This window comes from the organism of the source record quoted next, unplaced genomic scaffold (genome assembly GCF_019419815.1).
Source record: "Pyrus x bretschneideri cultivar Hongxiangsu unplaced genomic scaffold, Pyrus_bretschneideri_v1 Contig1, whole genome shotgun sequence".
Lineage (NCBI taxonomy): Eukaryota > Viridiplantae > Streptophyta > Magnoliopsida > Rosales > Rosaceae > Pyrus > Pyrus x bretschneideri.
The window spans coordinates 15,280,745-15,293,729 of record NW_025999390.1 but is presented as its reverse complement, the minus strand read 5'-3'; the positions used below and the strand labels follow the sequence as shown (position 1 = coordinate 15,293,729).

The 12,985-nt window shown below is 38.6% G+C and overlaps 2 protein-coding genes across 3 annotated transcripts; both read left to right on the top strand.

Annotated features, from left to right (window-relative positions):
- The first annotated feature begins 998 nt into the window (after window positions 1-998).
- LOC103953471 (26S proteasome non-ATPase regulatory subunit 4 homolog) lies at window positions 999-5,401 on the top strand. The gene is made up of 10 exons (XM_048588619.1): window positions 999-1,158; window positions 1,312-1,425; window positions 1,808-1,913; window positions 2,101-2,215; window positions 2,303-2,512; window positions 2,985-3,297; window positions 3,557-3,674; window positions 4,064-4,167; window positions 4,281-4,349; window positions 4,986-5,401. The coding sequence occupies exons 1-10, from the start codon at window positions 1,147-1,149 to the stop codon at window positions 5,034-5,036; spliced, it is 1,212 nt and encodes a 403-aa protein (XP_048444576.1). The 5' UTR covers window positions 999-1,146; the 3' UTR covers window positions 5,037-5,401.
- Window positions 5,402-6,360: 959 nt separating this feature from the next.
- Window positions 6,361-9,629, top strand: LOC103953470 (protein EARLY-RESPONSIVE TO DEHYDRATION 7, chloroplastic). 2 transcript variants are annotated; one of them, XM_009365205.3, is made up of 4 exons: window positions 6,428-7,536; window positions 8,083-8,249; window positions 8,810-8,894; window positions 9,234-9,629. In XM_009365205.3, exons 1-4 carry the CDS (start codon window positions 6,590-6,592, stop codon window positions 9,421-9,423), a joined length of 1,389 nt encoding a protein of 462 aa, XP_009363480.2. In that variant the 5' UTR covers window positions 6,428-6,589; the 3' UTR covers window positions 9,424-9,629. The 2 variants fall into 2 exon arrangements, with proteins under 2 accessions (XP_048444570.1, XP_009363480.2); XM_048588613.1 differs by lacking the exons at window positions 8,083-8,249; window positions 8,810-8,894; window positions 9,234-9,629 and adding an exon at window positions 7,891-8,076 and having other exon boundaries at window positions 6,361-7,536.
- Window positions 9,630-12,985: the final 3,356 nt, after the last annotated feature.

Here is a 12,985-nt window from a genome sequence, read left to right as displayed (position 1 = left end):
ACGATATGATAATCTATGTTAAATTCATTTAAGCTACGGAAAGTGGAATTCCAATGGATGAATCTTCATAGAAAGTTCCATGTCTTACCATTGCAGCAAGCTGTCGAAACGGCAAACCCTTCATTCAACATCTGGGATATCTCAAAAGTATGTGGAATGAGTCGAATCTTTATTGGCCTCCCACCATAAACGGTACAACTCTCTTGAAACGAGCTGAAGAGGATAAGATCTTTCAGCTCGAGGCGAGTCTTGATCCAGATTATAAGGATAAGATATCTCAGTTCTTGGTTCGGTTTCAAACGTCAAAATTGAAAAAATTGAAGTGTCTGGTGCGGCTCAGTTTAGTTTGTACAGTATTAGAGAAGCACCTGGGCCAGAAGAATCATGATCGGACATAGACGGGCTTGAGCTTAATACAATCCAGTATCCATGCAAAAGACTTTCTTAGGCCGAAAAAATTATAGTATGGTTCTTCAATTTTAACTTAATTGGAACATTAGTTCCTTAACTAAAAATTCATGACTATCAATCCTTTAATTTATTACAACATGCAGTTATGGTCAATTTCGTCAACTCTGTCATAAATCCGTCAAAATGAGTTATGTTGGAAGGACCATTACCACAATTGGGTTAAAATTGAGTGACCATTTCTCCAATTGGGTTAAAATTGAGAAACCATTGATCTTGGTTACAGTTGAGGGACCATTACTACAATTTTCTTATTTTGTTTTTTCATATTTTCTCATTGATTCAACCTGACGTGCGTGACAAATGATTCATTTTGAAAAAAGTTCTATTAGAGTTGACGAAAAAGACCATAGTTGCAGGTTTTGATGAGTTAAGAGACAAATATTCATGAATTTTAGTTGAGTGACCATTGCTCCAATTTAGTTAAAGTTAAGGTACCATTGCTATAATTTTCTGTTTAGGCCATTTAATTTCCTCTTTAGGCCATACCAGGGACTCAAACCTTACGTGGCAGCATGTCATTGGTAGAATTTTCTGTACAGCTTTCGCTCGAAAATCCTGGTCTGCACCTGATAAAGTGAAATACAAAATTATAATTAGAACTCACAGGAGAGGAACTTCTCACTTTTATTTTCTTCTCGATCAATCTGTCTCGATCTTTCTCCGCAATCTGCAACCATGGTGCTCGAGGTAAGAGTTCCGAAACCCTAATTTCCCTTCACGACCTCGATTAATTTCTGCACTGCAAGTTCAAATTCCCCAAATTCTTCGTCTTTCTCGCGAATTAGGGTTTTAATTTTGGTTATTTTGTTCGTATATTGTTCGCGTTGCTTTGCTGGACAGGCGACAATGATCTGCATTGATAATTCGGAATGGATGCGGAACGGCGATTACGCCCCGTCCAGGTTTCAAGCTCAGGCCGATGCTGTTAATCTGATTTGCGGCGCTAAAACCCAGGTAAAGATTTATGATTACTAATTGTGTATTGCTATTTATTTCCGTAATTGTTTGTTTGGTTGTTGGGTAGTTCGAGATAGGATAGTAAAACTTCGAATGCCTTAGCGGGTTGAGCTCAGCTTATTTGCATTAGTTGATTATAATCTCCCACTAAACATTGCTTCATTGGAATTATGTAACTTTTGGGATTTGAATTGCGTTCTGTTGTTTAACATATTGGTAGATTGTCATTTGACTGTGTTCTGGTGCGTTCATTGCATCTAGAGAGGGAAAGATGGGAGCTTTTTGTGGTTGGGTTTTTGTTGTTGTTCAGTTATATGATCGTAATGGTTGCTTCTTGGTTTTCAATCTGAAGTGAAGTCGTATGGGTTTTTGTCTACAGTCTAATCCGGAGAATACGGTAGGAATTCTCACCATGGCAGGAAAAGGTGTTCGTGTTTTGGTCACTCCAACCAGTGATCTTGGCAAGATTCTGGCATGCATGCATGGTAAGTGCTTTTACTTTAATTTCTCACACGTATGGTTTGTAGTGTTATTGAAGTTTTGAACATTTTAATGTAGTGCAAGTCTTTGACTCCTTATTGACTACATCCTCATTCTCATTTTAAGTGAATTGTGCTTGTTATCTATAATAGAATGCATTCATTGATATTTTGACCCCTTTTGAAAATCTAGGTTTAGAAATAGGTGGTGAGATGAACCTGGCTGCTGGCATTCAGGTGGCTCAATTGGCTCTCAAGCATCGCCAAAATAAGAAACAGCAACAGAGAATTATTGTGTTCGCCGGAAGGTTCATAATCCAAGCCATGCTTTTCTTTTCATTTTGGTATTTGCTAGTTACTTACATATTGATCATTTTGACTTATGTGTGTTTCAGTACTGTCAAACATGACAAAAAGCTTTTAGAGATGATTGGAAGGAAGTTAAAGAAGAACAGCGTGGCCCTTGATATTGTCAATTTTGGTGAAGAAGATGAAGCTAAGACAGAGAAGCTAGAAGCACTACTTGCTGCTGTGAACAATAATGACACCAGCCACATTGTTCATGTACCAGCAGGTCCAAGTGCTCTATCTGATGTACTTATAAGGTCAGTTTTTTTTTATTGCTTCCTCAAAATCGTTAAGTTTTAATCCTTAAAAGTTGAGTGAATACCCCTGAACTGTACTTGGGTCTCATATTAGCACCCTGAACTTTAAACATGACACTCTTTTATTTGAAAAAAAAAAACTTTTAATATGACACTTTTTATATGAAAATCCGTAAATGTAACACTTAATCTTCTAGTTAACAAACTTTTTGTTTAGTTGGTCCAAAACTTGACTTTTGTTGATATTTTATAGCAAAGTGGTGAATTCAGTGGTACTTTAGCACTTAGTTATAGGCCACCTTGGTTCAAGAGTTAGGAGTTGAATGAATGAAAACATCAGTGTCATTTAGGGGTTTGAGTGTCGAATTTTGAACTTCAAAAACTAATATAGGTTACGAAATACAGTTCATGGAGGATTGGTGAACTTTACCCTTGGAATTTTTTATCTATGTTTTCTTTTCTGTTGCGGCAGTACACCTATCTTCACCGGAGATGGGGAAGGCGGGAGTGGTTTTGCCGCAGCAGCAGCAGCTGCTGCCGCAGGTGGTGTCTCTGGTTTTGATTTCGGCGTGGATCCAAACCTGGATCCTGAGCTTGCCCTTGCTCTTAGAGTTTCAATGGAAGAAGAGAGGGCCAGACAAGAAGCAGCTGCTAAAAAGGCATCCGAGGATGCTGCCAAACAGGAAAAAGGAGGGGAGGGGCAATCCAGCTCACAAGATGCAACGATGACTGATCGTGCCAGTGTTGGAACTTCTGAAGCTGAGAATAAGAGTAGTGATTTCATGGTGGGTGCCCTTTCTTTATTTTCTTGTTTTTTATTTATTTTTAATAAGGTGGTCAGTGAGGGTGTAGCATTACAAGAAAAATATGTTCTATTGCCTAACATACCATGAAGTTTGCTAGAACCCACGAGCTCTGATTGATTCTGTTCTTGGGTTATTTTAAATGTCTTTATTTCTTTGTTATGCCTTATCTTTTGTTTTGTCCTTAGCATGAAAGAGAACTCATCATGTGCTATGTTAACTGACCATAAACTGACAACAGGATGATGAGAATGCCCTGCTACAACAGGCCCTTGCAATGTCGATGGATGAACCTGCCTCCAGCGATGATATTCGAGACACAGATATGTCCGAGGCAACTGATCCAGAATTGGCTCTTGGTGAGTTTTTATATTTTACCATACTCCATTCATGTATGGGTGCATAGGTTGAAGAAAAATGTTAGTTTGTTGTAATTTCTCATTGGTTGGACTAGGAATCTAGAGTAAGGTGCTATTGCAGAAAATGGGAAGCTTTAACCATTTAGTAATAAGCATGTGCTGCTTGTTTTGGAGTCATTTTGCTTCTGAAAAATGTGTTGTTATGCACCATTTGGCTCTGTCCATTTAACAACTGGCAGAAATCCTGAAATTCTGAGCATGTGACAGAACTGCTTTGGTTAATTTAATTAATATAGTACTCTTCTGTCATATATTCTGTAATTTACCACTATCATTTCCGTTATCAAAATAAGCATTCAGCTTTAATTCCTGATATTTGGGGCTTGCAGCTCTTCAAATGTCTGTTCAGGAAGGGGGAAAAGATTCGGGTAGCGAGAAGGATATGAGTAAATTACTGGCCGATCAGTCTTTTGTGTCTTCCATCCTTGCCTCGGTATTTCAATAAGATTCCCCCATTTTTTTTCTTTCCTTCCCCTGAGGAGAAATGCAGTATAAAAGTATCTCTTCTAGTGAATTGATCACATGACATTTAAATGTTTCTTGCAGCTTCCAGGGGTTGACCCAAATGATCCTTCAGTTAAAGATTTGCTTGCTTCAATGCAAAACCAGTCAGAGGTGAGATTATCAAACTTCCGATTATGTTTTATGAATGGAAGAAAATAGTATTAGTCCAATTAATCTAGGCTCAACTTGTTATTTAACTTTGAAAAGATCGCAACTGGTGAGTGCTAATATTATGCTCCAGCCAAAATGAATTTAAATATATGTCATTGACAGTTACTGAGGCACTCTAGGAACATTAAGATGAGCGGTACTTTTCGTAGCGTTTTTATCTGTGTATCCAACTGAGTGCTTATGCTTTAGTGGAATTTGTGAACAAGTTAGGTCAGCTACAGGCTTGATCCATATCGAGAGTTGTAACATTATCCCGGCTTCTTTTGGACCCCTATAGTAACCACATCTAGCTCTATATCATCCTCAAGTGCTTTAGTGCTTCAATCTTTGGGCCTCTTGAAATAGCCTCAATTAAACTTTTAAGTGCGGTCTATACACAACATCTGTCAAAGATGCTCAACTAGATCACCTAGGTGTCGGGTCTAGGCTGAAAAATCATTCTTGAGTTGCACACCTAACGCGAAGTTCTGTATCCTTTCCTAACATAATGTGATTTCTTTTTCCTGGATTTACTTGTGTGATTAAATTATACTCGTTCCTGTCATTTGCTGATTTGATTTTGTTTGTTCTTCTAAGCCTGATCAGAAGAAGAACGAAGACAAACCACCAAAAGAGGAGGAGAAATGATGCATGTCTGGAGTTGTCTTTTCAAAGGCAGGTTTCGTTTGCTGAATTCACCCAGTTCATGTCTGTTGCCAACTTGTGCTGAACGATGCCTCTAATTAGGCAGCAAATCTCTCCAACGTTCAGTGATCGTCCCCCTACTCGGATTACGATTGAACTTTGGATCGATGTTTGTTCGCCAGGTCAGAAGGCTCCGTTTTTACACCATTACATTGATCTTTATCATATTTGCTTGGGACGGCTTCAGATAAACTGATGGCGTTCCAGCAAAAAATGTGCAACATTGAAATGTATCTTGCATCGAATTGATATTTGTATTGTTACCAACCTGGTTTGTAATATGGAACTCATTTTTATTAGAGTATCAACTAGTGTGTCAATTTTTTACATTGTATGTTAAGGAAAACTGATAAAAAGAGCCTAAAAACTTTGAGTTTTAATGATAAGGAAAAAATAAAGGGTAAAGTGAATAGTACCAAGATTGATTTTTTAATGTAAAAATGTGGTTTTTCGTTAAAGTGAACAATACTGTGGGTTTTTTTTGTTAAAACTCCCTTTATTTTAATTATAGTTCATGATTTTATACATTTGAGTATTTAGCAAAGGACGATTTGTAGCCGTTTACAATTCACCCACTCGTTGAAACGGCTCCCAGTCCCCAGATTCCGTCGTTAAAATTTGAAGTAAATTGTAGCAATGGTCCTTTAACATTAATCAAATTGGAACAATGATCTCTCAACTAAAATTCATTATCATTAGTCTCTTAAACTCATCAAAATGTGCAGTTATGGTCGTTTTTGTCAACTTCGTCAGAATTATGTCAATTTGAGTTATGTTAGAAAGTTGGATTAAAGTTAAGGAAGTTGGATTAAAGTTGATGGATCATTGATATAATTTTTCTTATTTGATTTTTCATATTTGCCCCTTGATTCAGCCTCACGTGCATGATACGTGATTCATTTTGACAGAAGTTCTAAGTGAGTTGATGAAAATGATTATAGCTGCATGTTTTGATGAGTTGAGTGACCATTGCTCTAATTGGGTTAAAGTTGGGAGACCGTTACAATAATTTACTTTAAAATTTGATATCTCAAAATACCGCAGGTTTTGTCAAGCTCGCACAAATAGAGCCCCATTCGGGCTATTCCCTAGGGCCATTCCCCCGGGGAAGAGCGAAAACCTGCTTTCGGGCTTCGAAAATGAGGAAGGCGGAAGCTTTGGAGTTGGGTTTTAGGCTAGTGGTTGTTTTGGTCGTGGGGTGTTTGTGTAGGTAGGTCGGTGGCGGCGGTTATGTTCCTTTTTATCCTTTTTTCCCTCTAAAAATAGAAAAAAGATAAAAACAAAAAATCGTTACTACAGGTATACGCGCGGGAAGGTAACCTTCCTTTAATCCTACTTGGCATTATCTTAAAACTGCCACGTGTCATACCAACTCTGGTCACCATCTCGAGAAAAGTCCGATCGCCAAGGTCCCATCCATCTTCTTCCTCCATCATTTCGCTTCGCCTGAAACCCTAATCTTCTCCAATCATAGACAAACAGAAGAAATCACAGCCATGGCGAACCCTAACCCCGCTCCCAAACAGCACCTCTACCCGGAGATCATCCACTCGAACCCAGAAGCACCTTCAATCCCTACCTCCTCAGCCCCAAATCTCTACCCTTCCCTCGACATGAAAGACCTCTACGAAAATCTATTCCCCAAAAACCCTAACCCTACCTACCAATACCAACCCTCTGCTCCGTCTGAGGCATCGGCTCCACCGTCGGCACCGCCTGTGGCCTCCGAAGAGGTTCTCATCAAAATCCCCGGCGCCATTGTTAATTTAATCGACACGCACTACAGTGTTGAGCTCGCCTCCGGCGACTTCACGATCATACGCCTCCTCCAGGGCGACGACATCGTCGCCATCCTTGCCCGAGTTGGCGATGAGATCCAGTGGCCTCTGGCTAAGGACGAAGGCGCCGTCAAGCTCGACGACTCGCATTACTTCTTCTCTCTCTACGCCCCGCCGGATTCCGACTCCGGGCCCGGATCGGACCCGAAAGCGAAGACGAACGATCCGGACAATTTTTTGAACTACGGATTGACGATTGCGTCGAAAGGGCAGGAGGGATTGGTGAAGGAATTGGATGGGATTTTGAAGAGTTACTGCAGTTTTTCGGTTCAGAAGGTTTCGGATAAGGCGAAGAAGAAAGGGGAGGCGTTGGACGATACCCTGGCGTTGGAGACCTCGCCGGAGGAGTTGAGCTCGGAGAAGAAAAAGGAGTTGGAGGAGCGGAGCGCCGCGTATTGGACCACATTGGCGCCGAATGTGGAGGATTACAATGGGAGGGCTGCCAAGTTGATCGCGGCCGGGTCGGGCCAGCTGATCAAGGGCATATTGTGGTGTGGGGATGTGACGGTGGAGAGGTTGAAATTGGGGAATGAGGTTATGAAGAAGCGGATGGACCCGCGGTCGAATAAGGAAGTCAGTCCCCAAACCATGAGGAGGATTAAAAGGTATAAAATTTCCGTTGTTTTTGCTTGTGATTTGGATATATACTTTGTCTCTGATGTTGTTTGTGTCTTTGATGGATGCATTACTTCTGGTTGTCTGTTTCTGAGGAATAAATGCTAAATGTCTTGTTGTGGTTGTTTCTCTGAGGAATCCGAATGCTAAGGGCAAGTGAAATATTCCATGGAAACATAAAGTTTTATATCATATATTGCAATGCACATTTTTATTGAACGTGTTGAAATGTTAATTCAGATTAATTGCGGAAAAATTATGAATCTGATTTCGTACTTAGATATATGCCCGAGACTAATTTTCGTATTTGGAGTTTGGTCCTTTATCTTCTCATGTTCTTGTAGGATCCAGGGAAGATATTAGTTGCAAGTATCTGGACATTGCCTTATTGTTCTACAGCTCTGTCTATGAACATTGATTATACAGACAACAAGGGTCTCATCTTCTAGTCGAGTGTTTGGGTCCTTGCACTTTTCTTTCTGGAGTCTGTAGAATCATTTTCATAAAAACTTAACCTTTACTTGTTTCTGCTGTAGGGTTAAGAAGGTGAGCAAAACGACACAGAAAGTTGCAGCTGGTGTCCTTTCTGGGGTTTTGAAAGTTTCCGGATACTTAACAAGTTCGGTGGTAAATTCCAAACTGGGAAAGAAGTTCTTCCGTCATCTGCCTGGGGAAATTTTGCTAGCATCGCTGGATGGATTTTGTACGTTGATTATCTCCATACCTAGATTTTGATTCTCTCTTTAATAACTGATAATACTTATTTTTAATTAGAACTTTTGGTCTGCGGTTCCTACTTCCTATCTTGGTTTTAATAATACTTCCACTCTGAATGATACACAAATTGTCTGTATATATGTGTCATTTCGTTGCAGCTTAGAGTGGAACTCTGGGTCTCTTGGGGGTTTCATAAATTATAAGAGTGGTGATGATAATCTGTTTCTTAGTTCAGTTCCAGACAATGATAATCTATTTCTTAGTTCAGTTCCAGACCAAAAATGTTCTTTTTGATCCTTTATTGAAGGGTTGATTTTGTTGCAGCTAAAGATTTTTTTGTTTTTTCCTGACCATCATGGCGAGTTGCCATGTATTTATCCAAAACCTATAGATATATAACCATATTTGACTATGAGGTATTAAGATTTAACATGCCACCATAGATGATCTATTAAGTATCTTTACATTTTCTGTTTCTGTAATCATTACATGACCGTTTTCAGTCATATGGTAGAATTTTAATTGTTTATATTTTCATGTAATTAGGCAAAGTGTGTGATGCTGTTGAAGTTGCTGGGAAAAATGTCATGTCAACGTCATCTACTGTAACAACTGACCTCGTCTCCCACAGGTAAGGTTCACCAGGTGCATGATGCTTGAGTAATGTAGCATAAATGAAACAAATAAAGACTGAAAAGATAAACATGATTCATGTGGACAGCAGACCTAATATTTTGGCTCACTATATATTATGGATGCACTGCAAGAGGCTATTGACATTTGTGTTGGCTTCGGATCAACAAGTTAACCCTTTGTTCCATACCCAATTTATGTTTGTTGCCGGTATCGATGAAGGGGTATTCTGACCCCATCGTTAAGTAGCAATAGTTGATGAACTACTTTAAGATTTTCAATGGTATTTATGCTTCTGTGATAGTCACGTAAACACTGGAGTATGTCTGTACTGCAGGTATGGTGAACAAGCAGGTAAGGCTGCAAACGACGGGCTTGATGCAGCAGGACATGCTGTCGGAACTGCATGGACGGTTTTTAAGATCCGAAAAGCACTCAACCCAAAAAGCGCTTTCAAATCCACTACCCTAGCCAAATCTGCTGCTAAGGCAGCAGCTGAGGAGGAAAGAACTAAGAAATCGAAATAACTTGTTCCGGGAAATTCTTCGTTTCAAAGATTTAGCCCCTCTAAAATTTATCATCCCCTATTTTTTTCCCCAGAAGGTTTCAACCCGCATGAAATGTCAAGGCCTTCTTGTTGTTGTAGTTGATATTGTTGTACTAAAGTCGAAACCATGGATACATATCTATGTGACTACTTTTTATATTTATTGAAGACGTTCACATTTGGAAATTTCCTCCCTATTTTCACCATTTTTGTCACTTAATGATTTGTAACTCACAGGACATCACAACACTATCACTGCCCTATGTGTTCCTTGTGTTAAAATCGTACAACACCGGAGTATATCCCCAGCCTTAGGAAAAAAAAGTCTTCCGTAAGGTGCCCTATACGGCAGCACAGGGGAATGGACTCTTTGCATTTGGACCCATTCCGTCCTACTCCATTTAAGTGTGACGTACAGGGCAGCTTCGTCGAAAACTGAGCTTGTCACCTTAAATGGGAAACAAACTATTCTTGGTCATGGACTTAAAAGTTAGCACTCACCCTCTTTCAAAATTGAACCATGGTGATGGTGCATTTGCCACCAGTGCACCCACCTAGCAGCGGATCCCATCCCATCCCATCCCATCGTTGGTGTGTCCAATTGTATAACCTATCATATTACATGTATCAATAATATAAATCCAACACCAAGTGTGAGTGATTGAGTTGGGTGGAGCCAAACACCTCTTGGAGTTTGCCATGCGTACCCCACTTTTTTCTTAGTTTTGCGATGCCGTCACCTTCACCGTCCAACCTTTATGCCTAACAACAACAAAGCCCAACATTTTACACATTCATTTGAACATCCAATAGGGTGCGGCTCTGTCGCGTACAACTACACACTCAGACTACGGGATGCATTCACCCCTCGTTGAGTGTGCTGTCGTGTGCGGCACGGCAGCCACACTTGGAGAATTTGAGGGAGATGTGAGCGCTACAGTTTTGGAGTTTATGTTGCTTTAATTCTAGGCCGCCAGCTCTTGATGGCCTCACATTTGGACCCTTTTAAGCCATGAGCAACGAATCAAATCCCTCTTTCGTGCAAATCCTCCTCCCACACACACGTGATATTCTTGTTGCCCAAACCCAATTTCTGCATCAAGGCGTCTCCACTTGATTTGCCTGTCTCATTCTATATTACAAAGTATCCTCACCCTATTTTTAGTGGTTGTTGTTATCTCTCTGAATTAAGTAGTTAGCATCGATAATCCTTGGAACATTTTGCCCTTTCCCACAAATTGGAACTCCAATCATTGACATTGACAATCTTACCTAATATTTTTCATCTTTATTGCTTTAAGTGCTCGAAAGAAATAAGAAAAAAAAGGTAGCAAGGATGTGTCTTGATTCATGATATGTGAATTTGCCTTTACCAAACGGAAAATACCCGGTTTTCCATTTTTTACCTGAAAATACTCATTCTTCTTTACAGACAAATTTTATAATTTAACATGTGTGTAACCTAATTTTTCTGTGCTTTTAATTAATGATATTTAGAGGTATCGGTCTATGATTTGTATGACTGACTTGTTGAGAAGAAGGTTGAGAAACGTATACGTCATGTCCTATTAATACTCAATGATGGTATAATGATCATACATAATGCTAGTACATTTTAGTGCAAACATATATGTTGTCCCCCACATATGTGGCTTCAGATAATTTGGGTGTGAAACATTTTGTGATGTCAATGACTCGGATTATATCTCCCTGAGATTTCAAAGCAAAATGATGTCGTTTAACTATGAAAACCATGTAATTAAGCACACAAAGACACATCACTTAAGATATTCAAAACCAGCTTAATTATATCCTTGAATCTTTTCACCTTTTTACCTGCATGTTTTTCCCAACTAGGACCCATTGAATCCATGTATGTCAAATGGCCTTCGTGCTGGAAGCCATACAATATTGAAATTATAACTCCAAAGTGATCAAATCTCTATAGATTAGAGAAAGAGGATGTGCCACTATCTACTTCTTTAGTGAGAACAACTTACAAGGGCATTAGATAACATAATAATATCGTCTCCTAACATTTTATTAGGTCATGTAAGAATAAAAGAATATAAACACTACTTGATTTCTTACGTTTTAACATACAAATTAAGAACCGACGCATAATGAAAATGATTTATAAAAGTCTTCGAACTCAAATTAAAAACGGACACGTATATGAAAGTGACTCGTAAAAACAACTAAATGAAAAGTTTCTACATTCATGTTAACTTCTTATTTGTATTTAAGACAAAAAAATTCATCATATATAAGTATTTTTAAAGTGTGAAATTGTTATTGACGGGCAAAGCGTGTAACTTCATTTTAAAGGTATTATGAGTATAATGTTAAGTAGTGACTAGTGAGGTGGATCACAAATCCTATGTTCTAGAGGATGAACCATCAAAGTCAAATTACATGTGCACACTCATATTATGTATAATTGTATTAGTTTATAATTTGTATTAGTTCCATACTTCCTATTAATTTTTTAAAGCCGCCCTCAACACCTTAATCTTGTCGTAAAAGAAATGTTACAGGCAGCTACCCCTACTCCCCCCATAAAGCTTGTTACTACTGAGATATTGTTGTTTTTATCCCCCGACAAGTTGGGTTGCAACTTACAACAACTTTAAGTCACTTAATAATTTAAATGGTGATTAGCGCCTAATTACCATCTGATTATCATTTGATGTGGGGTTTTCCTTAGCATCAAAAGATAATTGGAGGTTAGATTAGGCGAATCGATACTTCGGATGCAGGGTTAAATGTTTAAATTTATATTGGCTTTTTAGCTAAAATGGTCCTTAAGATTGTCATAACTCCTCACTATGGTCCTTTAGATTTAAAATCGATCGAAGTGATCCCCAAGTTTGTCCACCGTCAATTATTTTGGTTCTTATGTGAAAATTTTCCTTAAATAATATCAAAATGACAAAAATACCCTCAATTTAATAAACAATGGGCCAAAATGATTTGATAAAATTTAAAGGTATATTTTTTTCATTTTGGTACTTATTTAACGAAGATTTTTTACGGAATGACCAAAATAATTGATGGTGAACAAACTCAATGATCACTTCTATCGATTTCATATTTTAAGAATCAAAGTAAGTAGTTATGACAATCGTAAATATCATTTATATTAAATTTACTTTTTTAACGGACTTAAAACTAACCGAAAGATAGAGAAATTTAGAACTGAGACTTCCAAAATAGGGTTAAATGATGGTGTTTATAGGACACTATTTCTCCTTAAGTAACTTTAATTAAGGACTTTGACCCCTGCAGATTACAAAGTTTATTCCAAATCATTTGTACCAACAAAATAAGAAACATGATGATAGTTGACAAACTGAAAGAACGTTGGGAGACTCTCAATCAGAATTCTGGAAGAAATTTCTGGGACCACTTTTACTTGTTCAGTGACAGGGAACTGGATCCTCTCATGAGCTAAGGATGGGGATCCTCATGAGCAGCCCATCCGGACAGTTCAAATTTGATCTAACGACTGCAATTATTATAACTTTTGGAGGAGCATCCTG